The 25,136-nt window shown below is 49.1% G+C and overlaps 2 protein-coding genes across 2 annotated transcripts; one reads left to right on the forward strand and one right to left on the reverse strand.

Annotated features, from left to right (window-relative positions):
• Positions 1-278: 278 nt before the first annotated feature.
• Positions 279-2,892, forward strand: LOC129694347 (39S ribosomal protein L49, mitochondrial-like). Its single transcript, XM_055631050.1, has 4 exons — positions 279-427; positions 1,081-1,243; positions 2,098-2,222; positions 2,669-2,892. Exons 1-4 carry the CDS (start codon positions 353-355, stop codon positions 2,813-2,815), a joined length of 510 nt encoding a protein of 169 aa, XP_055487025.1. The 5' UTR covers positions 279-352; the 3' UTR covers positions 2,816-2,892.
• A 2,652-nt stretch (positions 2,893-5,544) lies between these two features.
• Positions 5,545-24,100, reverse strand: LOC129694353 (solute carrier family 22 member 6-A-like). The gene is made up of 10 exons (XM_055631056.1): positions 22,719-24,100; positions 20,538-20,641; positions 18,802-18,956; positions 17,301-17,469; positions 14,994-15,117; positions 13,130-13,245; positions 10,789-11,003; positions 9,622-9,730; positions 7,776-7,979; positions 5,545-5,751 (listed from the first exon to the last, which is right to left on the reverse strand). Exons 1-10 carry the CDS (start codon positions 23,199-23,201, stop codon positions 5,679-5,681), a joined length of 1,752 nt encoding a protein of 583 aa, XP_055487031.1. The 5' UTR covers positions 23,202-24,100; the 3' UTR covers positions 5,545-5,678.
• Positions 24,101-25,136: the final 1,036 nt, after the last annotated feature.

The following is a 25,136-nucleotide window of genomic DNA, read 5'->3' on the forward strand; positions in this document are numbered from 1 at the left end:
CCGTGACGTCACCCGCACGCGCAGTGGCATCGCCGGCACTGTAATCCCCAGTTGTGCGCAGGCGCGGTGCCGGCGGGCCGGGACTGCCGGCACTGTAACCCCCAGTTGTACGCAGGCGCGGTGCCGGCGGCCCGGGACTGCCGGCACTGTAACCCCCAGTTGTACGCAGGCGCGGTGCCGGCGGGGCCGGGACTGCCGGCACTGTAACCCCCAGTTGTACGCAGGCGCGGTGCCGGCGGGCCGGGAATGCCGGCACTGTAATCCCCAGTTGTGCGCAGGCGCGGTGCCGGCGGGCCCGGGACTGCCGGCACTGTAACCCCCAGTTGTACGCAGGCGCGGTGCCGGCTCCAACATGGCGGCGGTGACGGCGGTTGGGAGATGGCGGCGGTTGCTGACGGTTTCCCGTCTCGCCGCGCGCCCGCCTCAGGTAACGGCACCGGGGGCTAGTATAGGCTCGATGGGCCGAACGGCCTCATTCTGCTCCTATCGCCCCCTGGATGGACAAAACTATCTCTGTGTGTCCTCTCTTACAGTCGGGCCACTCTGTCCAGTCATAGAAACATAGAAATATAGAAAAAAATAGCAGGAGTTGGCCATTCGGCCCTTCAGGTGTAGACTAGCACCTGGTGCAGTTCAGTGCATTGGGTATAACAGTAAAATAGGTGCAGGAGTTGGCCATTCGGCCCTTCAAGTGTAGACTAGCACCTCTTGCAGTTCGGTGCATTGAGTATAACAGTAAAATAGGTGCAGGAGTTGGCCATTCGGCCCTTCAAGTATAGACTAGCCTCTTGCAGTTCGGGACATTGGGTATAACAGTAAAATAGGTGCAGGAGGAGGCCATTCGGCCCTTCAAGTATAGACTAGCCTCTTGCAGTTCGGGACATTGGGTATAACAGTAAAATAGGTGCAGGAGGAGGCCATTCGGCCCGTCGAGCCAGCACTGCCATTCACTGTGATCATGGCTGATCATCCACAATCAGTTCCCCGTTCCTGCCTTCTCCCCCATATTTATCCCTTGAGCCCCAAGAGCTAAATCTAACCAGACCCTTCTCAGTTTGACATCATTGTTCTTGTCCCTAGAATGACTGCAGCTCCTCCAGCGCTGCCTCCACGATGTACCCGGGGGTGGTGGAGTCGACAGAGGAGTTCAAGTTTGTGGAGAGGCTGATTCCACCCGCCTCCGTGCCAGTGCCCCCGAAACACGACCGTTACCCCACCCCGTCCGGCTGGTGCCCACCACGAGGTCAGTGCCAACCCACGCCCACCGACAAGTAACCGCCGCCTTTATTTTACTGACCCGGGTTCCATCCCGACTACGGGTGCTGTCTGTGCGGAGTTTGCACGTTCTCCCCGTGATCTGCGTGGGTTTGCTCCCAGATCTTCAGTTTGGGTTTGTAGGTTAATTGGCTCGGTGTAAATGTAATATTGTCCCTAGTGTGTGGTGGGTAGTGTTAATGTGCATGGATCAAGTATCTTCTCACCCTTCAACGTTCCAGAGAAAACAATCCGAGTCTGTCCCACCTCCCCCTGTAGCTGAAAGCCTCTAATCCTGGCAACGATCTGGTGAACCACCTCTGCACCGTCTCCAAAGCCCCCACATCATTCCTGTAATGGGGGAGACCAGAACTGCCCGCTATACCCCAGACCAAAGGGCTGCACATGGAGCTCCTCTCTAGTTGGTGAGAGGACGGTTCAGTTGCCTGATAAAAGCCGGGAAGAAACTGTCCCTGAATCTGGAGGTGTGTGTGTGTGAGCGTTCGTTTTCACACTTCTGTACCTCTTGCCCGATGGGAGAAGAGGGAGTGAGACTGGTCTGTGATGATGCTGCTGGCCTTGCCAAGGCAGCGTGAGGTGTAGCTGGAGTCGATGGAGGGAGGTTGGTTTGTGTGTGTGATGGTCTGGGCTGCGTCCACAATTCTCTGCGATTTCTTGCAGCCATGGATGGAGCTGTTCCCAAACCGTGCCGTGATGCATCCCGATAAGATGCTTTCCACGGCACATGTGTAGAAGTTGGTGAGAGTTGTTGGTGAGTGCTGATAGATTGCATCCACTGCTTATTGCTTCACTGGTGTGTGATCGGATTTTAATCTTTTCCAGACCCACCTCCGGACTTGCCGTACATTATCCGACGTTCCCGGATGCACAACCTCCCTGTTTACACGGACATCACCCACGGCAACAGAAAGATGACTGTCATCCGTAAAATCGAGGGTGACATTTGGGTACGAGTTCATTCTGTTTGTGTCGTCATGAGTAGTATGGTGCAGGGTGAGACCCGGGTTCCATCCTGACTACGGGCGCTGTCTGTACGGAGTTTGTACCTTCTCCCCGTCACCTGCATGGGTTTTCACCGAGATCTTCTGTTTTTCCCACATACCAAAGACGTGCAGGTTTGTAGGTTAATTGGCTCGGTGTAAATGTAAATTGTCCCCACTGTGCGTGTAGATAGTGTTAGTGTGCGGGGATCGCTGGTCGGTGCGGACTCGGTGGGCCGAAGGGCCTGTTTCCGCGCTGTATCTCTACACTAAAGTTTGCCATGATGTTTATAGTTTAGTTGAGGCCCTTCTTAACATCCACGCTTGAATGGCGGAGTAGACTTGATGGGCCGAATGGCCTAATTCTACTCCTATCACTTATCACCTCATGAACCTCCCTTGTCCCGTTTCAGATGCTGGAGAAGGATGTGAGAGACTTCCTGACGCAGACCTGGGGAAAGACGCCAATGACCCAGGTCAACGAGGTCACCAGGATCCTCAGGGTCAAAGGTTACTTCGACAAAGAACTGAAAGCATGGCTGCTGGAGAAGGGCTTCTGAGATCTGTGAGTGCTTTCACCGCTTTGCTCTTCAAATGCTGAGACTGTTTGATTAAAAGATTCTTCTGTTGGAAAACACTTGTTCTACGTCTTAAAGTGTATCGCCATCTTCGTCCGTCCCCATGCACCTTCCCCCCACACACCCCGACGGGAAAAGCTGAGGGGGCGCAGGACAAAATGGCCACAGTATTTTAGTTCCTAGGGTCTCCCCAACAGGGTTGAGGTGATCCACAGCGGCCCAGAGGAAGGATAGAGTAACTCAGGGGGTCAGGCAGCATCTGTGGAGAACATGGATAGGTGACGTATCACAGAGTGCTGGAGTAACTCAGCGGGTCAGGCAGCATCTGTGGAGAACATGGATAGGTGACGTTTCACAGAGTGCTGGAGTAACTCAGCGGGTCAGGCAGCATCTGTGGAGAACATGGATAGGTGGCGTTTCACAGAGCGCTGGAGTAACTCAGCGGGTCAGGCAGCATCTGTGGAGAACATAGACACAACAAACCAACCTCCCTTCCATTGACTCCATCTACACCTCACGCTGCCTCGGCAAGGGCAGCAGCATCATCACGCACCAGTCTCACCCCCCCGGTCACTCCCTCTTCTCCCCTCTCCCCATCGGGCAAGAGGTACAGAAGTGTGAAAAACGAACGCACACACACCTCCAGATTCAGGGACAGTTTCTTCCCGGCTGTTATCAGGCAACTGTGAACCGTCCTCTCACCAACTAGAGAGCGGTCCTGACCTCCCATCTACCTCATTGGAGACCCTCGGACTATCTCTGATTGGACTTTAAAGAGTTCCGTTGAAGGCCACCACCCTGAAACAATGGAACGTTGGAGGAACAGCAACTCATATTTTCCTTGGGTAGCTTACACCCCAGCGGTATGAACACTGACTTCTCCAACTTCAAGTAGCCCTTGCTTACCCTCTCTCTCCACTGCTCCCCCTTCCCAGTTCTCCCACCAGCCTGCCTGTCCATTTTATTTTCGTTGTCAACTTCCCCTCAGCTAACAACCTCGACTTTTCCCCTACTTTTCTGTTCTACATCCACATCTTTTGATCTCTTGCACTTCCTCATCTCTGTATCTCCCTCTCCCCGACTCTGTCTGAAGAAGGGTCTCGACCCGAAACGTCATCCATTCCTTCTCTCCAGTGACACTGCCTGACCCGATGAGGTACTCCAGCACTCTGTGCCCATCTTCGATGTAAACCGGCATCTACAGTTCCTTCCTACACCCTGAAATATTACATCTGCTTCTCGCTCCACGTCTGCTGCCTGACCAGACGACCAGTTAACAGATATTCCATTTTATTTCTGCCTTCCACGATCTTTTGGCGTTTGTGTTAAAGAACGTTTGTTATTGTGCAGCCTGCATTAGGTTTATTATTGGTTCAGGTACAGTGAAAAGCAAAGTGGACAATATTCATAAATATGCTCGGCAACTACAGTACAATAGGCAGAGTAAAGGGGAAGATACGGAGTGCAGGATATAGTTCTCAGCATTGTAGCTCATCAGTTCCACAGACAAAGTCCAATGTCCGCAATGGGGTAGAGGTGAATCGGACAGCACCCTAGATTATGGAAGGGCCGTTCAGAAGCCTGATAACAGAGGGGAAGAAGCTGTTCCTGAGTCTGGTGGTGCGCGCTTTCAAGCTTCTGTACCTTCTTCCGGACGGGAGCGGGGAGAAGAGGGAATGACCGGGGTGGGACCGGGACAAGTCTTTGATGATGTCGGCTGCTTTCCCGAGGCAGCATGAAGTATAGATGGAGTCAATGATGGGGAGTGTGGTGTGTGTGTGATGGACTGGGCTACATCTACAATGGTGGGGAGTGTGGTGTGTGTGGGACTGGGCTACATCTACAATGGTGGGGAGTGTAGTGTGTGTGTGGGACTGGGCTACATCTACAATGGTGGGGAGTGTGGTGTGTGTGTGATGGACTGGGCTACATCTACAATGGTGGGGAGTGTGGTGTGTGTGTGATGGACTGGGCTACATCTACAATGGTGGGGAGTGTGGTGTGTGTGATGGACTGGGCTACATCTACAATGGTGGGTGGGGAGTGTGGTGTGTGTGTGTTGGCCTGGGCTCCCTCTACAGTGGTGGGGCGTGTGGTGTGTGTGTGGGACTGGGCTACATCTACAATGGTGGGGAGTGTGGTGTGTGTGTGGGACTGGGCTACATCTACAAGGGTGGGGAGTGGGGTGTGTGTGGGACTGGGATACATCTACAATGGTGGGGAGTGTGGTCTGTGTGGGACTGGGCTACATCTACAATGGTGGGGAGTGTGGTCTGTGTGGGACTGGGCTACATCTACAATGGTGGGGAGTGTGGTGTGTGTGGGACTGGGCTACATCTACAATGGTGGGGAGTGTGGTGTGTGTGTGGGACTGGGCTCAATGGTGGGGAGTGTGGTCTGTGTGATGGACTGGGCTACATCTACAATGGTGGGGTGTGTGGTGTGTGTGATGGACTGGGCTACATCTACAATGGTGGGGAGTGTGGTCTGTGTGATGGACTGGGCTACATCTACAATGGTGGGGAGTGTGGTCTGTGTGATGGACTGGGCTACATCTACAATGGTGGGGAGTGTGGTGTGTGCGATGGACTGGGCTACATCTACAATGGTGGGGAGTGTGGTGTGTGTGTGTGATGGACTGGGCTACATATACAATGGTGGGGAGTGTGGTGTGTGTGGGACTGGGCTACATCTACAATGGTGGGGTGTGTGATGGACTGGGCTATGTGTACAACTTGCGGCCTTGTGCAGAGCTGCTGCTTTAGCCTGCTTGGTCCATGACAGCGTGTTGGTAATGCCAGACAATTGACTGCAGAGGCTGGTGCTGGGTTCAGCAGGAGGCCGGTTAAACGCTTGGTTTCACCAGCGTTTCCTGCAGTATGATTTCTTCTTTTTCTGACTTCTTGAGTTTCTTTGCCCTGCACAAAAACAAAACAGACATGGAACATGTTGCAGGGGGTGGTGGTGGAGGCAGGACACTCCAAGCCGCTGAGTGTGTTTGACCATCCCGACGAGAGGGCCTGTACGCCGGGCTGTCTGTAGCAGTGACCACTGATGGTTCTGTAGCAGTGACCACAGATTCTTAAGGGGTTGGACAGGCTAGATGCAGGAAGATTGTTCCCGATGTTAGGGAAGTCCAGGACAAGGGGTCACAGCTTAAGGATAAAGGGGAAATCCTTTAAAACCGAGATGAAAAGAACTTTTTTCACACAGAGAGTGGTGAATCTCTGGAACTCTCTGCCACAGAGGGTAGTTGAGGCCAGTTCATTGGCTATATTTAAGAGGGAGTTAGATGTGGCCCTTGTGGCTATGGGGATCAGGGGGTATGGAGAGAAGGCAGGTACGGGATACTGAGTTGGATGATCAGCCATGATCATATTGAATGGCGAATGGTGCAGGCTCGAAGGGCCGAATGGCCTACTCCTGCACCTAATTTCTATGTTTCTATGTTTCTATGTTCATGGCCCCGACCACGGGTGAACAAAGGAGGAGGAATAACTAAACTTTATTGCCTTCCACCACGGTGAAGAATGCCCAGAGTAGGTCAGGTCAAGTCAAGTCAAGTCAAGTTTATTTGTCACATACACATACGAGATGTGCAGTGAAATGAAAGTGGCAATGCTCGCGGACCTTTGTGCAAAAGACAAACAACAAAACAACCAAACAAATTATAAACACAATCATAACACACATATTCTTTTACATAATAAATAATGGAAGGAAAAACGTTCAGTCGAGTTGAATCAAGGACCAGAGGACACAGGTTCAAGGTGAAGGGGAAAAGATTTAATAGGAATCTGAGGGGTAACCTTTATCACACAGAGGGTGGTGGGTGTATGGAACGAGCTGCCAGAGGAGGTAGTTGAGGCTGGGACTATAAACAGCATTTAAAAGACACTTGCGCAGGAACATGGATACGACAGGTTAGGAGGGATGTGGGCCAAACGTGGGCAGGTGGGGCTAGTGTAGCTGGGGCATGTTGGCCGGTGTCGGCAAGTTGGGCCGAAGGGCCTGTTTCCGTACAATGTGACTTTGTGACTCTAATGGTTAATTAATTAATTAGTTTAGTTTATTGTCACGTGTACCGAGGTACAGTGAACAGCTTTTGTTGCACGCTATCCAGTCAGCGGAAAGACAATACATGATTACAATCGAGCCGTCCACAGGATAAAGGGAATAACGTTTAGTGCAATGGAAAGCCGGCAAAGACTGGACAAGGATAGTCCAGAGGTCTCCAATGAGGTAGATGGGAGGTCAGGACTACTCTCTGGTTGTGGTGGGATGGTTCAGTTGCCTGATAACAGTCGGGAAGAAACTGTCCCTGAATTTGGAGGTGTGCGTTTTACAAGCTTGGACTTTATTCCTTGGTGCCCAAGGTTATTGTGTGCAGATTATTAAGGGTTTGGTCACACTAGAGACAGGAAACATGTTCCCGATGTTGGGGGAGTCCAGAACCAGGGGCCACACAGTTTTAAGAATAAGGGGTAAGCCATTCAGAACGGAGATGAGGAAAAACCTTTTCACCCAGAGAGTTGTGAGTTTGTGGAATTCTCTGCCTCAGTGGGCGGTGGAGGCCGGTTCTCTGGATACTTTCAAGAGAGAGCTAGATAGGGCTCTTAAAGATAGCGGAGTCAGGGGAGAAGGCAGGAGCGGGGAACTGATTGTGGATGATCAGCCATGATCACATTGAATGGTGGTGCTGACTCGAAGGGCCGAATGGTCTATTCCTGCATCTATTGTCTATTATGACATTGAATGCCGGTGCTGTCTCGAAGGGCCGAATGGCCTCCTTCTGTACCTGTTGTCAGTGAACGGCGGTGCTGTCTCGAAGGGCCGAATGGCCTCCTCCTGTACCTGTTGTCAGTGAACAGCAGTGCTGTCTCGAAGGGCCAAATGGCCTCCTCCTGCACCTGTTGTCTATTGAAAGGTTGAGTGTACACACCTGCGTTCCACCTCTGCGATGGTGTCGGGCAGCGGCATGTTGCGTGTTTCCGGGAGGCAGCAGGCGGCCAGTCCGGCCACGATGGCCATCCCGCCGTATATAGCCATGGGCAAGAAGGGCACGTAGTCACCGATCATCCTTACGATGGGCGCCACGATGGCACCGACCCGAGCCATGCTACATGCCAGTCCCATCCCTGTCAGCCTGCACAGGGAGCAAGGTTGGCAAATGCAGTGAAACTGGAGTGAAGGTTGGGCAGGAAGAAGGGAAAAATAAATGATGATTGAAGCAGAGAGGAGGAGGCGAGGGAAGGCAGGATCAAACTTATTATCTAAATGGTGGCCGATTGGGAAAGGGGGAGATGCAGCGAGACCTGGGTGTCATGGTACACCAGTCATTGAAGGTAGGCATGCAGGTGCAGCAGGCAGTGAAGAAAGCGAATGGTATGTTAGCTTTCATTGCAAAAGGATTTGAGTATAGGAGCAGAGAGGTTCTACTGCAGTTGTACAGGGTCTTGGTGAGACCACACCTGGAGTATTGCGTACAGTTTTGGTCTCCAAATCTGAGGAAGGACATTATTGCCATAGAGGGAGTGCAGAGACGGTTCACCAGACTGATTCCTGGGATGTCAGGACTGTCTTATGAAGAAAGACTGGATAGACTTGGTTTATACTCTCTAGAATTTAGAAGATTGAGAGGGGATCTTATAGAAACTTACAAAATTCTTAAGGGGTTGGACAGGCTAGATGCAGGAAGATTGTTCCCGATGTTAGGGAAGTCCAGGACAAGGGGTCACAGCTTAAGGATAAAGGGGAAATCCTTTAAAACCGAGATGAGAAGCACTTTTTTCACACAGAGAGTGGTGAATCTCTGGAACTCTCTGCCACAGAGGGTAGTTGAGGCCAGTTCATTGGCTATATTTAAGAGGGAGTTAGATGTGGCTAAGGGGATCGGGGGTATGGAGAGAAGGCAGGTACGGGATACTGAGTTGGATGATCAGCCATGATCATATTGACTGGCGGTGCAGGCTCGAAGGGCCGAATGGCCTCTACTCCTGCACCTAATTTCTATGTTTCTATGTTTCTATGAACTCAGGTTTCTGGAACGGTGGGGCAGCAGTGATGTGTGTGCTGCCCCTTGCAGGGGATTGAACTTGGCACCGTGGGAGCTGGAGGTTGATGCACCGCAGGGCCCGGCGTGGGGGGAATGCCGGGTGGGGGAAAGAACAAAGGAGGAACTGGCACGGGATACCTTGTATCTAGGTTGGTGCCCCTTGCATGGTGACTGTTTGTATACCATATGTGTGTAAAACAGTGAACTTCACTGTGACTTGTCTCTTGTGACAATAAAGTTCCGGTTCGTTCGACCTCTGAACAAACTAGGCTCAATAATGACCAACCCCACTCACCCACTCCACGCCCTGAAGGTGATCAAGTGCAGCATCTTCAGTCAGAGACTGATTGCACCAATGTGCAAAACGGAGAGACATAGGAAGTCTTGTATACCAGCTGCTATAAGGTTTTATAATGCACAAAAATTTTAACTTATTATGTATTGAAGATATCTGTTGAAATGTGTGGTGTTATGTCTGTCTTGAAGCTGTTGTGGCACTGTAATTTCCTGTAAAGGATTATTAAAGGTTATTCTATGTGCTGGCAGTGGGCGGTGGTGGTGGTGGCAGGGACAATGGATGGCCCATAGCCAGTGGCGCAGCAGAGAGTTGCCTCCTCACAACGCCAGAGACTCATTCATTCATCGATTGGAGTTGCTCGATCGATCGATTGATTGATTTGATTGAGTGGGGCCTTACAAACCAGTCGGAGCAGCAGTCACAGTGGGTACACACCTAACCACGGTCGGGAAGAGTTCCGCAGTGTGCTGGAAGGCGCAGCTGAAGGCCGCTGCCAGGCACCCCTTGCCTACTGCGACCAACAACATCTGTATGGTCTGCATCTCTGCAACAGAGCGGAACAGCGCATAGTTCATGTTATAGCAGCACAATAAGGCCATTCAGCCCCATCAGATAGGCTCCGCTGAAACCAATCCAGGCTGTCTGAAACCAATCTACAATCTTATCAAAAACAAATTACCCCGCACATCCCATTTAAGTTTTCCCCCTCTCACCTTAAAGTTATGCCCTCTATATAACCATATAACATTATAACAATTACAGCACGGAAACAGGCCATCTCGGCCCTACAAGTCCATGCCGAACAAATTTTTTTTCCCCTTAGTCCCACCTGCCTGCACTCGTACCATAACCCTCCATTCCCTTCTCATCCATATGCCTATCCAATTTATTTTTAAATGATACCAATGAACCTGCCTCCACCACTTCCACTGGGAGCTCATTCCACACCGCCACCACTCTCTGCGTAAAGAAGTTTCCCCTCATATTACCCCTAAACTTCTGTCCCTTAATTCTGAAAACTCTAGTGTTTTAATTTTACCGTTCTGGGAAAAAGAACTCAGCAAGACAGGCAGCATCTCTGGAGAGAAGGAATGTGTGACATTTCGGGCCTAGACCCGTCTTCAGGTCTGAAACATCACCCATTCCTTCTCTCCAGAGATGCTGCCTGTCCTGCTGAGTTACTATATAACCATATAACAATTACAGCACGGAAACAGGCCATCTTGACCCTTCTAGTCCGTGCCGAACACATAATCTCCCCTAGTCCCATATACCTGCGCTCAGACCATAACCCTCCATTCCCTTCCCGTCCATATAACTATCCAATTTATTTTTAAATGATAAAAACGAACCTGCTTCCACCACCTTCACTGGAAGCTCATTCCACACAGCTACCACTCTCTGAGTAAAGAAGTTCCCCCTCATGTTACCCCTAAACTTCAGTCCCTTAATTCTCAAGTCATGTGACAATCAATACTCCAGCACTTTGATTTAAACCAGCACCTGCAGTTCCTTCCGACAGAAAATGGGAGGTTGGTTTATGGGATGGTCTGGCCTAGCGCCCAAATAGCTCTGTTGGTGGGCGTAGGAACTGTTCCTTACCTTGAGGGAGGAAGATGTTAGTGACTATAATGCACCCGGCCATGATGAGGGAGGAGCTTTGTGTGAACCTTCTGCCAATGTAACTCATCAAGATGTAACCAATGAACTTTGCAGGGATGTCCACAGCTCCAAAGATGACCTGGATCAGGTAGATATCAACACCAAATCCTTGCAAGTCAATCGACAACCCGTAATATGAGAAGCTCACTGAAAACCTGCCAGACGAGAGACAAGGGGCACACATTACAGTAGAGAAAGGCACCGTGGGCAGCAGATCAAGAGGGCTTTATTGTCATGTCTGAAATTCTTGCATGCTGCAGCACAACGGAATATGTGAATATGTAAACATAGTACATGGGGGAAGAGAAAAACAAGTTCCATAAATAACAAATATAGTGCAGTAATAATATAGTCTTTTGCAGTTCAGAGCTTATTTGATGTGGGGTTTAATAGAAACATAGAAACATAGAAATTAGGTGCAGGAGTAGAGGCCATTCGGCCCTTCGAGCCTGCACCGCCATTCAATATGATCATGGCTGATCATCCAACTCAGTATCCCGTACCTGCCTTCTCTCCATACCCCCTGATCCCCATAGCCACAAGGGCCACATCTAACTCCCTCTTAAATATAGCCAATGAACTGTGGCCTCGACTACCCTCTGTGGCAGAGAGTTCCAAAGATTCACCACTCTCTGTGTGCAAAAAAAGTTCTTCTCATCTCGGTTTTAAAGGATTTCCCCCTTATCCTTAAGCTGTGACCCCTTGTCCTGGACTTCCCCAACATCGGGAACAATCTTCCTGCATCTAGCCTGTCCAACCCCTTAAGAATTTTGTAAGTTTCTATAAGATCCCCTCTCAATCTCCTAAATTCTAGAGAGTATAAACCAAGTCTATCCAGTCTTTCTTCATAAGACAGTCCTGACATCCCAGGAATCAGTCTGGTGAACCGTCTCTGCACTCCCTCTATGGCAAGAATGTCCTTCCTCAGATTTGGAGACCAAAACTGTACGCAATACTCCAGGTGTGGTCTCACCAAGACCCTGTACAACTGCAGTAGAACCTCCCTGCTCCTAGACTCAAATCCTTTTGCAATATGTGAATATGTAAACATAGTACATGGGGGAAGAGAAAAACAAGTCCCATAAATAGCAAATATAGTGCAGTAATAATATAGTCTTTTGCAGTTCAGAGCTTATTTGATGTGGTGTTTAATAGCCTGATGGCTGTGGGGAAGAAGATTCAAGATTCAAGATTCAATGACAATTAAATTGAATCTTGAATCTTGAAGCTGTTCCTGAACCTGGACGTTACAGTTCTCAGGCTCCTGTACCTTCTTCATGATGGCAGTGGTAAGATGAGTGTGTGGCCAGGATGGTGTGGGTTCTGATGATGCTGGCTGCCTTTTTGAGGCAGAGAATACGCTAGATCCCTTCGACGGTGGGGAGGTCAGAGCCGGTGACGGACTGGGCAATGGGCACAACTTTAGAGCCCGTATGAATCTTCTCCGCATTGTTTCCAGCATGAAGGCATCCTTCCCATAGCAGCGGGACACAAAACCTGAACACGACACTCTTGGCACATCCCCACCAATGCCTTGAACAAGGGCCACACAGTTTAAGAATAAGGGGTCGGCCATTTAGAACAGAGACGAGGAAACACTTTTCCCCCGCAGAGAGTCGGTGGAATTCTCTGTCTCAGAGGGCGGTGGAGGCCGGTTCTCTGGATATGTTCAAGAGAGAGCTAGATAGGGCTCTTAAAGATAGCGGAGTCAGGGGAGAAGGCAGGAACGGGGTACTGATTGGGGATGATCAGCCATGATCACATTGAATGGCGGCGCTGGCTGGAAGGGCCGAATGGCCTCTACTCCTGCACCTGTTGTCTATTGATATCCCAACCTCTACACTCTACATGGATAGGAAAGGGTTAGAGGGATGTCGGCCAAACACAAGCAGCTGGGACTAGTGTAGATGAGGCATCTTGGTCAGCCTGATCCAAAGGGCCTGTTGCTGTGACTCTATGAATATCCCGTGACTGAAGAAGGCCAGTGTGCCCAAAGTCTTCTACACCACTCTATCTACCTGGGACGCCACTTTCAGGGATGTGGTGTACCTGCAGTCCCAGACCCCTCTGCTCTACAACAGTCACCAGGGTCCTGCTGTTCACCGTGAAAGTCCTGTCCTGGTTTGACTTCCCAAATTGCAACACCTCGCATGTATCAGAATGAAAGCCCGTCTGCCAGAGCAGTTTTCTTTCTCTTTTTGGTGCTTTCCTTTCTTCCTGGTGATTCATTCACATCACCTACTAAACGGCCACAGTGATCGGTCAGTAACTAGCAGCTTACCAAACAACCATTGAGCAACAGGTAATCCTGCACATTCCAGGAGTCCGGAAGAGATCTAGGATACTGTGAGAGTCTCTGGTGTCCGACAGTTCATCTTCCATCTTTGCTTTGATAATCTACAAAACACAGGTCACAGAGTCATAGCACGGCAACACTAGTTGTGGGTGGCACGGTGGCACAGAGGGTAGAGCTGCTGCCTCTCAGTGCCAGAGACCTCGGGAGCTGTCTGTGGGGAGTTTGAACGTTCTCCCTGTGACCTGCGTGGGTTTTCTCCGGGTGCTCTGGTTTCATCCCACAGCCTCAAGCAGCGTGGAGCGAGTGGATGGGGAAAGTGGAATAACACAGAACCAGCCTTCTGTAAATTGTCCATTCCAGCCAAGTTTAGATTTATTCAGTTTAAGGACAGCACGGAAAGAGGCCCTTCTGCCCATCGAGTCCGTGCCGACCAGCGATCACCCGTCCACACACTAGTTCCATGTTATCCCACCTTCTCATCCACTCCCTACACACTAGAGGGCAATTTACAGAGGGAGGATTAACCTACAAACCTGCACGTAACATAGAAACATAGAAATTAGGTGCAGGAGTAGAGGCCATTCGGCTCTTCGAGCCTGCACCGCCATTCAATATGATCATGGCTGATCATCCAACTCAGTATCCCGTACCTGCCTTCTCTCCATACCCCCTGATCCCCTTTAGCCACAAGGGCCACATCTAACTCCCTCTTAAATATAGCCAATGAACTGTGTGGCCTCAACTACCCTCTGTGGCAGAGAATTCCACAGATTCACCACTCTCTGTGTGTGAAAAAGGTTCTTCTCATCTCAGTTTTAAAGGATTTCCCCCTTATCCTTAAGCTGTGACCCCTTGTCCTGGACTTCCCCAACATCGGGAACAATCCTCCTTCTTTGGGATGTGGATGAATTAGTTGCCGTTAGATAAATACACCATTTTAGTTCAGTTCATTGTTGTCACGGCAAAAGTTTTTCTTGTCCAAGTTGTACGACTGGGAAACAGGTATTGCAACAAAGGAGCCTCCTCCTTGTGTGTGTGGCGTGCACAGCCTAAAGTTGTAGGACAACTTGTTTGATTGTGCACGCCGGGTTGATTGCATTCATCGACGGGGCGGACCCCACGTGCAGGTTGCAACCCCCCCCCCCCCCCCCCGACAACGGGCCAAACTCCAGAGGCAAGTAGTTCTTTGGGACGGAGGTGGAATGTGTTTCCAGCTTCAGGTTCCTGGGAGTCAACATCTCCGATGACCTCTCTTGGACCCACAATACCTCTACTCTGATCAAGAAGGCTCGTCAGCGTCTCTTCTTCCTGAGGAGACTGAAGAAGGTCCATCTGTCTCCTCAGATCCTGGTGAACTTCTACCGCTGTACCATCGAGAGCATCCTTACCAACTGCATCACAGTATGGTATGGCAACTGCTCTGTCTCCGACCGGAAGGCATTGCAGAGGGTGGTGAAAATTGCCCAACGCATCACCGGTTCCACGCTCCCCTCCATTGAGTCTGTCCAAAGCAAGCGCTGTCTGCGGAGGGCGCTCAGCATCGCCAAGGACTGCTCTCACCCCAACCATGGACTGTTTACCCTCCTACCATCCGGGAGGCGCTACAGGTCTCTCCGTTGCCGAACCAGCAGGTCGAGGAACAGCTTCTTTCCGGCGGCTGTCACTCTACTCAACAATGTACCTCGGTGACTGCCAATCACCACCCCCCCCGGACACTTATTATTATTTATTCAAATCGTTTGCTATGTCGCTCTTCAGGGAGATGCTAAATGCATTTTGTTGTCTCTGTACTGTACACTGACAATGACAATTAAATTGAATCTGAATCTGAATTTTCCTGTCCACTTACCTCAGTGGTGAGGTTTTGCCCCTCAGCCTGCCTGCCGTTTATTCTGGCCATCCGCCGCAGATGTTTGAGGGCGACTTCAGCCTTCTTGTTCATGATGAGCCAGCGCGGGGACTCGGACAACCACCTGTGGCACGACACAACACCATAGAACTTTTATCTATCTGCGAAGGAACTGCAGATGCTGGTTTAAACCGGAGGTAGACACGGAATGCTGGAGTAACTCAGCGGGACAGGCAGCATCTCTGGAATGGGTGACGTTTCTGGTCGAGTCTGAAGAAGGGTCTCGACCTGAAACGTCACCCATTCCTTCTCTCCAGAGATGTGGAACTACATTTACCCCAGGAGGGAAATTGGTCTGCCAGCAGTCACAAAACGCAAGGTAGATAGAAACATAGATTAAATTAGACTGTGCAGGAGTAGGCCATTCGGCCCTTCGAGGGGGCACCGCCAGTTCAGATATGATCATGGCTGTAATCATCCAGACTCAGTATTCCGTACCTGCCTTCTCTCCATACCTGCTGATCCCCTTAGCCATAAGGGCCACATCTAACTCCCTCTTAAATATAGCCAATACAAACTGGCCTCAACACCCTAGATGTGGGAAGATGTTCCAGAGATTCACCACTCTCTGCGTGAAAAACAGTTTTCTCATAAGGGGGGTTTTAAAGGATTTCCCCTTTATTTTTCAAGCTGTGACCCCTTGTCCTGGAACTTCTCTGCATCAGAGGGAACAATCTTCCTGCATCTAGCCTGTCCAAACCCTTAAGAATTTTGTACGTTTCTATAAGATCCCCTCTCAATCTCCTAAATTCTAGAGAGTATAAACCAAGTCTATCCAGTCTTTCTTCATAAGACAGGGCCGAACATCCCAGGAATCATTTCTATGGTGAACCGTCTGTGCACTTCATAAATATGGCAGCAGAATCAGGCCTTCGGCCCAGATTCAAGAGACCTCCGTGTGGTCTCACAAGCTGATCTATCTCTCCCTGCTAAGTAGAACCTCTGCCTTCTCCCCTATACTCAAATCCTTTTGCAATGAAAGCTAACATACCATTCGCTTTCTTTACTACCTACCTTCAATGACTGGTGTACCATGACACCCAGGTCTCGCTGCATCTCCCCCTTTCCCAATCGGCCACCATTTAGATGAAACTTGAAATTAAAGTGACGACTGGAAAGGATTGTGGATGGGCAAATATTGGGAGGGGGGGGGGGGGTAAGTTACTACGAAGAGTCCCCCCTCATGGAGACAGTCTCAGAGAGGAAGGATCTCATCTGTATGTTAACCCACTCAGCGATGATAGCAGCAAGCCATTCCTCATTGACTAGGATAGACCCAAATAGTTGGAGTAACTCCAAGAAGACCAAGGAGCTCATTGTAGACTTCAGGAAGTCCAGAGGCAGCACGCACACCCCCATCCACATTAACGGGACGGATCTGGAACGTGTTTCTAGCCCCAGGTTCCTCCTGCCAACATCCCCATGACCTCTTGGACCCACAATACTCTAATCAAGAATCATATCTATCTCTGCCTTAAAAATATCCAAGGACTTGTGGCCTCCACAGATCCTGGTCTGTGGCAAAGAATTCCACAGATTCACCACCCCCTGTCTAAAGAAATTCCTCCTCATCTCCTTCCTAAAGGAACGTCCTTTAATTCTGAAGCTGTGACCTCTGGTTCGAGACTCGACTACTAGTAGAAACATCCTCTCCACATCCACTCTATCCAGGCTTTTCACTATTCGGTAAGTTTCTACGAAGTCCCCCCTCATGCTTCTGAACTCCAGCGAGTACAGACCCAGTGCTGTCAAACGCTCATCGTATGTTAACCCACTCAGCGAGGCTGCCCAATGCCATTCCTCATGACTGGATAGACCCAAATGTATATATGTATATATGTATGTAGCGCCGCAGAATTTGTGCACCTATTCCCCCCCCCCCCATCTCCCTTCCGTTTTTTGTTTTTTTCTGTTTCTTGTTTTTTGTGCTAAAATTGTATGTATGCACTGAGTACGAGCAGCTTTCAGTTTCACTGTACATGTATAGTGACAATAAATGGCATATCTAATATCTAATATCTAAATAGCTGGAGTAACTCAGCAGAACAGGCAGCATCTCTGGAGGGAAGGAATGGGTGACGTTTTGGGTGGAGACCCTTCTTCAGACAGTCTCGATCCAAAACGTCACCCATTCCTTCTCTCCAGAGATGCTGCCTGTCCCGCTGAGTTACTCCTGCATTTTGTGTCTACCTTCGGTTTAAACCAGCGGCTGCAGTTCCTTCCCACACATCCCTGGAGATTGCTCACCATATGTAGAGGAAGATGACAAAGTAAGGCACGGACACAGCGAACTGAAGCCAGCGCCAGTCTCGGATAAGGAACGCCATTCCGGCCAACATCAACTGTCCGCACACGTAGCCATAGTTCAGGGCTGTAATCACCCCAGTTCTGACCCGAGTTGGGATCAATTCAGCAGCTGCAGGGCAACGACAGAATTTAGTCGAGTTTAATATAGAGATACAGCGCGGAAACAGGCCCTTCGATCCACCGGGTCTGCACCAACCAGCCATCCCGCACACTAACACTGTCCTACACACACTAGTGACAATTTTACATTCATACAAAACCAGGGGCCATAATTTAAGAATAAGGGGTAAGCCATTTAGAACGGAGATGAGGAAACACTTTTTCTCGCAGAGAGTTGTGAGTCTGCGGAAATCTCTGCCTCAGAGGGCGGTGGAGGCCAGTTCTCTGAGAGCTTTCAAGAGAGAGTTAGATAGGGCTCTTAGGGATAGCAGAGTTAAGGGATATGGGGGGAAGGCAGGAACGGGGTATTGATTGTGGATGATCAGCCATGGTCACATTGAATGGTGGTGCTGGCTCGAAGGGCCGAATGGCCTACTCCTGCACCTATTGTCTATTGACATAGAAACATAGACAATAGATGCAGGAGTAGAGGCCATTCGGCCCTTCGAGCCTGCACCGCCATTAAATATGATCACGGCTGATCATCCAACTCAGTATCCCATCCCTGCCTTCTCTCCATACCCCCAGATCCCTTTAGCCACAAGGGCCACATCTAACTCCCTCTTAAATATAGCCAATGAACTGGCCTCAACTACCTTCTGTGGCAGAGAATTCCACAGATTCACAACTCTCTGTGAGAAAAATGTTTTTCTCATCTCGGTCCCAAAAGACTTCCCTCTTATCCTTAAACTGTGTGACCCCTTGTTCTGGACTTCCCCAACATCGGGAACAATCTTCCTGCATCTAGCCTATCCAACCCTTTAAGAATTTTGTAAGTTTCTATAAGATCCCCCCTCAATCTTCTAAGTTCTATCCAGTCTTTCTTCATATGAAAGTCCTGACATCCCAGGAATCAGTCTGGTGAACCTTCTCTGTACTCCCTCTATGGCAAGAATGTCTTTCCTCAGATTAGGAGACCAAAACTGTACGCAATACTCCAGGTGTGGTCTCACCAAGTACAACCTGTACAACTGCAGTAGAACCTCCCTGCCCCGATACTCAAATCCTTTTGCTATGAATGCTAACATGCCATTCGCTTTCTTCACTGCCTGCTGCACCTGCATGCCTACTTTTAATGACTGGTGTACCATGACACCCAGGTCTCGTTGCATCTCCCCTTTTTCTGATCGGCCACCATTCAGATAATAGTTTACTTTCCTGTTTTTGCCACCACAAAGTGGATAACCTCACATTTATCCACATGAAAGAAGGGTCTGAGGGCTCCCATTGGGACCTGAAGCAACCCCCCCGGAAGGTTCCCAAGCAGGTTTGACTCACTCACCAAAGATATAGGTGTTGGCGATGACCCCTGAGATGGCCATGCCGCTGAGGAACCTCCAGAAGTAGAAGAGGGCGATGGAGGAGGAGAACATGCAGCACGTCCCCACGGCAGCCACCTGCAAGCTGGACCACAGCAGTAAAGCACGGCGCCCATACCTGACAACAACAAACACACGTGTAGGAAGGAACTATTATCTAAATGGTGGCCGATTGGGAAAGGGGGAGATGCAGCGAGACCTGGGTGTCATGGTACACCAGTCATTGAAGGTAGGCATGCAGGTGCAGCAGGCAGTAAAGAAAGCGAATGGTATGTTAGCTTTCATTGCAAAAGGATTTGAGTATAGGAGCAGAGAGGTTCTACTGCAGTTGTACAGGGTCTTGGTGAGACCACACCTGGAGTATTGCGTACAGTTTGGTCTCCAAATCTGAGGAAGGACATTATTGCCATAGAGGGAGTGCAGAGACGGTTCACCAGACTGATTCCTGGGATGTCAGGACTGTCTTATGAAGAAAGACTGGATAGACTTGGTTTATACTCTCTAGAATTTAGGAGATTGAGAGGGGATCTTATAGAAACCTACAAAATTCTTAAGGGGTTGGACAGGCTAGATGCAGGAAGATTGTTCCCGATGTTAGGGAAGTCCAGGACAAGGGGTCACAGCTTAAGGATAAAGGGGAAATCCTTTAAAACCGAGATGAGAAGAACTTTTTTCACGCAGAGAGTGGTGAATCTCTGGAACTCTCTGCCACAGAGGGTAGTTGAGGCCAGTTCATTGGCTATATTTAAGAGGGAGTTGGATGTGGCCCTTGTGGCTAAAGGGATCAGGGGGTATGGAGAGAAGGCAGGTACGGGATACTGAGTTGGATGATCAGCCATGATCATATTGAATGGCGGTGCAGGCTCGAAGGGCCGAATGGCCTACTCCTGCACCTAATTTCTATGTTTCTATGTTTCTATGAACTGCACTTAGAAACATAGACAACAGGTGCAGGACGAGGCCACTCAGCCCTTCGATCCAGCACCGCCATTCAATATGATCTTTATTTATTTATTTATTAGAAGTAAGTACAATACAGTGGGACAAAAATTATGTTAACATATTACATTCTCTGTACAACTTCCTTTTTTTAATTTTAGAAAGTGAAGGATAGACTAGTGAGCGTGTGAAAAGCCTAGAAAATAGTGAAGAAAAGAAATAAGTGAAGTAGGAGACCAGGAGGGAGTTTATTCAATCGCCACCAGGAGATGAATGTTTTATATCCTGAATCATCTTTCACCCATACATGAAACTTTTAATTTTCATGATACTATGGCACTACATTAATCCAAGAAATCAATAAATGTGGGGACCAACTCATTAAGAATAGGTCTTGTTTGTCTATTAGGTGGAGTCTCATTTCTTCCAAATGTGCCACGTCCAATATATTACTGATCCACATTTTAAATGTTGGTATATTAGCATTTTTCCAAAATGTATTTTTGCTGTTATTAACCCATAATTGAGTATTTAATTTGGTGTGTATTTAATTTGTTCCCATCTCCACTTACTCCAAATATAATCATTTCTGTATTAGGTTCCATTTTTATCTTAAATAGCTTTGAGAATGCATGGGACTGGTGTAGCTGGGGCATGTTGGCCGGTGTGGACAGGATGGGCTGAACGGCCTGTTTCCATGCTATATGATTGACTCTATGAAAGGGAAGGGGCTTCAGCACGCTGGGTTAGCTGGACTTACTTGTCAGAGAGCCTGCCCAGTACAATGGCTCCAATCAGCAGTCCAGCCATGTAGATCGACTGGGCTATCCTCTTCAGAGCTTTCTGTCCACACACCAAGTCCCACTAGAACACAAGGCAGAGGCTTAAGCCACAGATAGACAGACAAGTTCTTGATCAAGTCAAGTCAAGTTTATTTGTCACATACACATACGAGATGTGCAGTGAAATGAAAGTGGCAATGCTCGCGGACTTTTGTGCAAAAGACAAACAACAAAACAACCAAACAAATTATAAACACAATCATAACACACATATTCTTTTACATAATAAATAATGGAAGGAAAAACGTTCAGTAGAGTTAGTCCCTGGTGAGATAGGCGTTTACAGTCCAAATTGCCTCTGGGAAGAAACTCCTTCTCAACCTCTCCGTTCTCACCGCATGGCAAAGGAGGCGTTTGTCAGTTCATGTGTCAAGGGTTATGGGGAGAAGGCAGGAGAATGGGAGGAAGAGATCAGCCATGATTGAATGGTGGGATAGACTTGATGGGCCGAATGGCCTAATTCTACTCCTATAACTTGTGAACAAGCGTGCGAGCCATCATCACTGAGGGAGTGACCACGGGGACAGTATGAGTGGCTGGTCCATAAACTTCATTGGTTCTAGGATCATAATTAGGCCATTCGGCCCATCGACCCGCGTGGGTTTTCTCCGGGTGCTCCGGTTTCCTCCCACACTCCAAAGACGTGCAGGTTTATAGTTTGATTGGCTACTGTAAGTTGGCAATTGTCCCTAGTGTGTGTAAGATAGTGTTAATGTTAATCTCTGGTCGGCGAGGACTCGATGGGCCGAAGGGCCTGTTTCTGTGCTGCACTAAATAACCATATAACCATATAACAATTACAGCACGGATACAGACCATCTCGACCCTTCTAGTCCGTGCTGAACACATAATCTCCCCTAGTCCAATATACCTGCGATCAGACCATAACCCTCCATCCCCTTCCCATCCAAATAACTATCCAATTTATTTTTAAATGATAAAAACAAACCTGCCTCCACCACCTTCACTGGAAGCTCATTCCACACAGCCACCACTCTCTGAGTAAAGAAGTTCCCCCTCATGTTACCCCTAAACTTCAGTCCCTTAATTCTCAAGTCATGTCCCCTTGTTTGAATCTTCCCTACTCTCAGTGGGAAGAGCTTTTCCGCGTCAACTTTGTCTATCCCTCTCATCATTTTAAAAACCTCTTTCAAATCCCCCCTTAACCTTCTGCGGTCCAAAGAATAAAGCCCTAACTTGTTCAACCTTTCTCTGTAACTTAGTTGCTGAAACCCAGGCAACATTCTAGTAAATCTCCTCTGTACTCTCTCTATTTTGTTGACATCCTTCCTATAATTAGGCGACCAAAATTGTACACCATACTCCAGATTTGGTCTCACCAATGTCTTGTACAATTTTAACATTACATCCCAACTTCTATACTCAATGCTCTGATTTATAAAGGCCAGCACACCAAAAGCTTTCTTTACCACCCTATCTACATGAGATTCCACTTTCAGGGAACTGTGCACAGTTATTCCCAGATCCCTCTGTTCACCTGCATTCTTCAATTCCCTACCATTTACCATATACGTCCTATTTTGATTTGTCCTGCCAAGATGTAGCACCTCACACTTATCAGCATTAAACTCCATCTGCCATCTTTCAGCCCACTCTTCCAACTGGCATAAATCTCTCTGTAGACTTTGAAACTCTACTTCATTACCCGCAACCCCACCTATCTTAGTATCATCTGCATACTTATAATCTCTAAACTAAACTAAAGATAGACACAAAATAACTCAAGTGGGACAGGCAGCGTCTGTGTGGAGAGAAGGAATGGATGACATTCTTCAGACAAAACTAAGCTAAAACTATACAGGGACTGAGAGGGACGCAGACAGAGTCCCGACAAAGTGATGGGGATAGCGTCTAGACGTAGGTATGGACAGCATCTAGACGCAGACTTGAAGGGGCGCGAATGATGTCTAGATGGACACGGTGAAGGCAGACGGCGTCTAGACGGACACGACTGGGCACAGACGGCGGCTGGACTGACATGACGGGGCACAGACGGTGCCTAGACGGGGCACAGACGGGGCACAGACGGTGTCTAGACGGGGCACAGACGGTGTCTAGACGGACACGAGCGTCCCTACCTCGGTGACAATGGTGTTACTGAACTGGGAGCGGTCGTACTCCCACCCATCTGTACACGGCTGTGTCTCCGCCCCGCTCCCGTTACCCCACGTACCGTTGGACCACAGGAGGTGCCACTGCGGTTCGGTGTAGAGACGGCACTTGTCCGCTCGCCCCTGCTGGTCTACGGGCACAAAGAGGGTCACAAGGTCCCCGACCAGAGGCTCCCATGTCACGTTGAGTTTGTGGCCCAGACCCAGACCCAGACGGCAGCGGTGGTCAGGGACGGCTGCAACAAAGTTCTGCAGCAGGTTGTGGCTGGCTGTGAAGAGAATCGGGAAGGACAGGAGCAAGACGTGGATCACCTGGTATCTCCCCACGCCACGAACTATCTCCAACAAGTCTTCAAACGCCATGGTGTAGAATACTTGTGTCGAGAAGCTACACTGACAATTAACGAAGTGGTCGGTTAATGATCCTGTATCGGTGACCATGTGGAACATTATACATTAACTATGGAGGAACTTAGCGGGATAGGCAGCATCTCTGGAGATAAGGAGTGGGGCGATGTCTCGGGTCGAGACCCTGCTTCAGACACCCCACCCTTCTCCCTCTCCCCTGACTCTCAGTCTGAAGAAGAGTCTTGCCCCGAAAAGTCAACCATTCGTTCTCTCCAGAAATGCTGCCTGTCCCGCTGAGTTACTCCAGCATCTTGCATCTATCTCCAGCGTAAACCCGCGCCTGCAGTTCCTTCCTGTACATTGTCCATTGACCTCTGAGCCGCTCAGATGATGAAAGAAATGATTTTCCGTTCTTCAGTACAACTCTTCAAATTCCAGGCCAAAGGTGTAACCAGCGTGTAAATAGACGATGATGTTATTAACAGATTGGGAACAGGCCCTTCTGCCCATCTTGTCCATACTGCCCATGATGCTTAGGAGGCAGTGATTGACTTCAGCAATATGTATGGACTTCATTGAGATGGGGTGTGTGTAAAAATTGTCCCCAGTGTGTGTAGGATGGTGTTAGTGTGCGTGGATCGCTGGACGGCATGGACTCGGTGGGCCGAAGGGCCTGTTTCTGCACTGTACCTCTAAACTAACTGAAATGAAAGATGCTGCCTGACTCGCTGAGTTACTCCAGCATTCTGTGTCTGTCTAAGGTTTAACATGGAAAATAGGTGCAGGAGTAGGCCATTCGGCCCTTCGAGCCATCACCACCATTCGATATGATCATGGCTGATCATCCAAAATCAGTACCATGTTCCTGCTTTCTCTCCATATTCCATTGAGCTAAATCAAACTCTCTTTGGAAAAGAGAGGGATATGGGCCAAATGCAGGCAAGTGTTTCTAAGACAGTATGTTTAAGAAACAAATGCAGATGCTGGAAAAATCGAAGGTAGACAAAAATGCTGGAGAAACTCAGCAGGTGAGCAGCATCTGTGGAGCGAAGGAATAGGTGACGTTTCAGGTCGAGATGCTGCCTCACACGCTGAGTTTCTCCAGCATTTTTGTCTACCTTGGACAGTATGGGCAGTTTGGGCCGAAGGGCCTGTTTCCGTGCTGAATGCCTCTCTCTCACCGTGACCTGTACTGAGAGCCATTGAGTTGTGACAGCTAGCGTTATGGATGAGAAAGGCTGAGTCAGCAACCCTCCCCTCCCCCCCCAATCTTGCTCAAGGGAGTCATTCACGTGTTAAAACTCGCAAACATAATATGAATCAAAGTTAAAGGAAGAACTGCAGATGCTGCAAAAATGGAAGGTAGACAAAATGCTGGAGGAACTCAGCGGGTGAGGCAGCATCTGTGGAGCGAAGGAATAGGTGACGTTTCGGGTTGAGAAGTCATTAGAAGGGTCTCGACCCGAAACGTCACCTCCATAGATGCTGCCTCACCCGCTGAGTTTCTCCCGCTTTTTTTGTCAACATAGAAACATAGAAACTAGGTGCAGGAGTAGGCCATTCGGCCCTTCGAGCCTGCACCGCCATTCAATATGATCATGGCTGATCATCCAACTCAGTATCCCGTATCTGCCTTCTCTCCATACCCCCTGATCCCCTTAGCCACAAGGGCCACATCTAACTCCCTCTTAAATATAGCCAATGAACTGTGGCCTCAACTACCCTCTGTGGCAGAGAGTTCCAGAGATTCACCACTCTCTGTGTGAAAACAGTTCTTCTCATCTCGGTTTTTAAAGGATTTCGCCCTTATCCTTAAGCTGTGACCCCTTGTCCTGGACTTCCCCAACATCGGGAACAATCTTCCTGCATCTAGCCTGTCCAACCCATTAGGAATTTTGTAAGTTTCTATAAGATCCCCTCTCAATCTCCTAAATTCTAGAGAGTATACCTTGACCGGACTTTACCTTGCACTGAACGCTACTCCCTTTATCCTATATCTGTACACTGTGGACGGCTCGATTGTAATCACGTATTGTA

This window comes from Leucoraja erinacea, unplaced genomic scaffold, assembly GCF_028641065.1.
Source record: "Leucoraja erinacea ecotype New England unplaced genomic scaffold, Leri_hhj_1 Leri_633S, whole genome shotgun sequence".
NCBI classification, from domain to species: Eukaryota; Metazoa; Chordata; class Chondrichthyes; order Rajiformes; family Rajidae; genus Leucoraja; species Leucoraja erinaceus.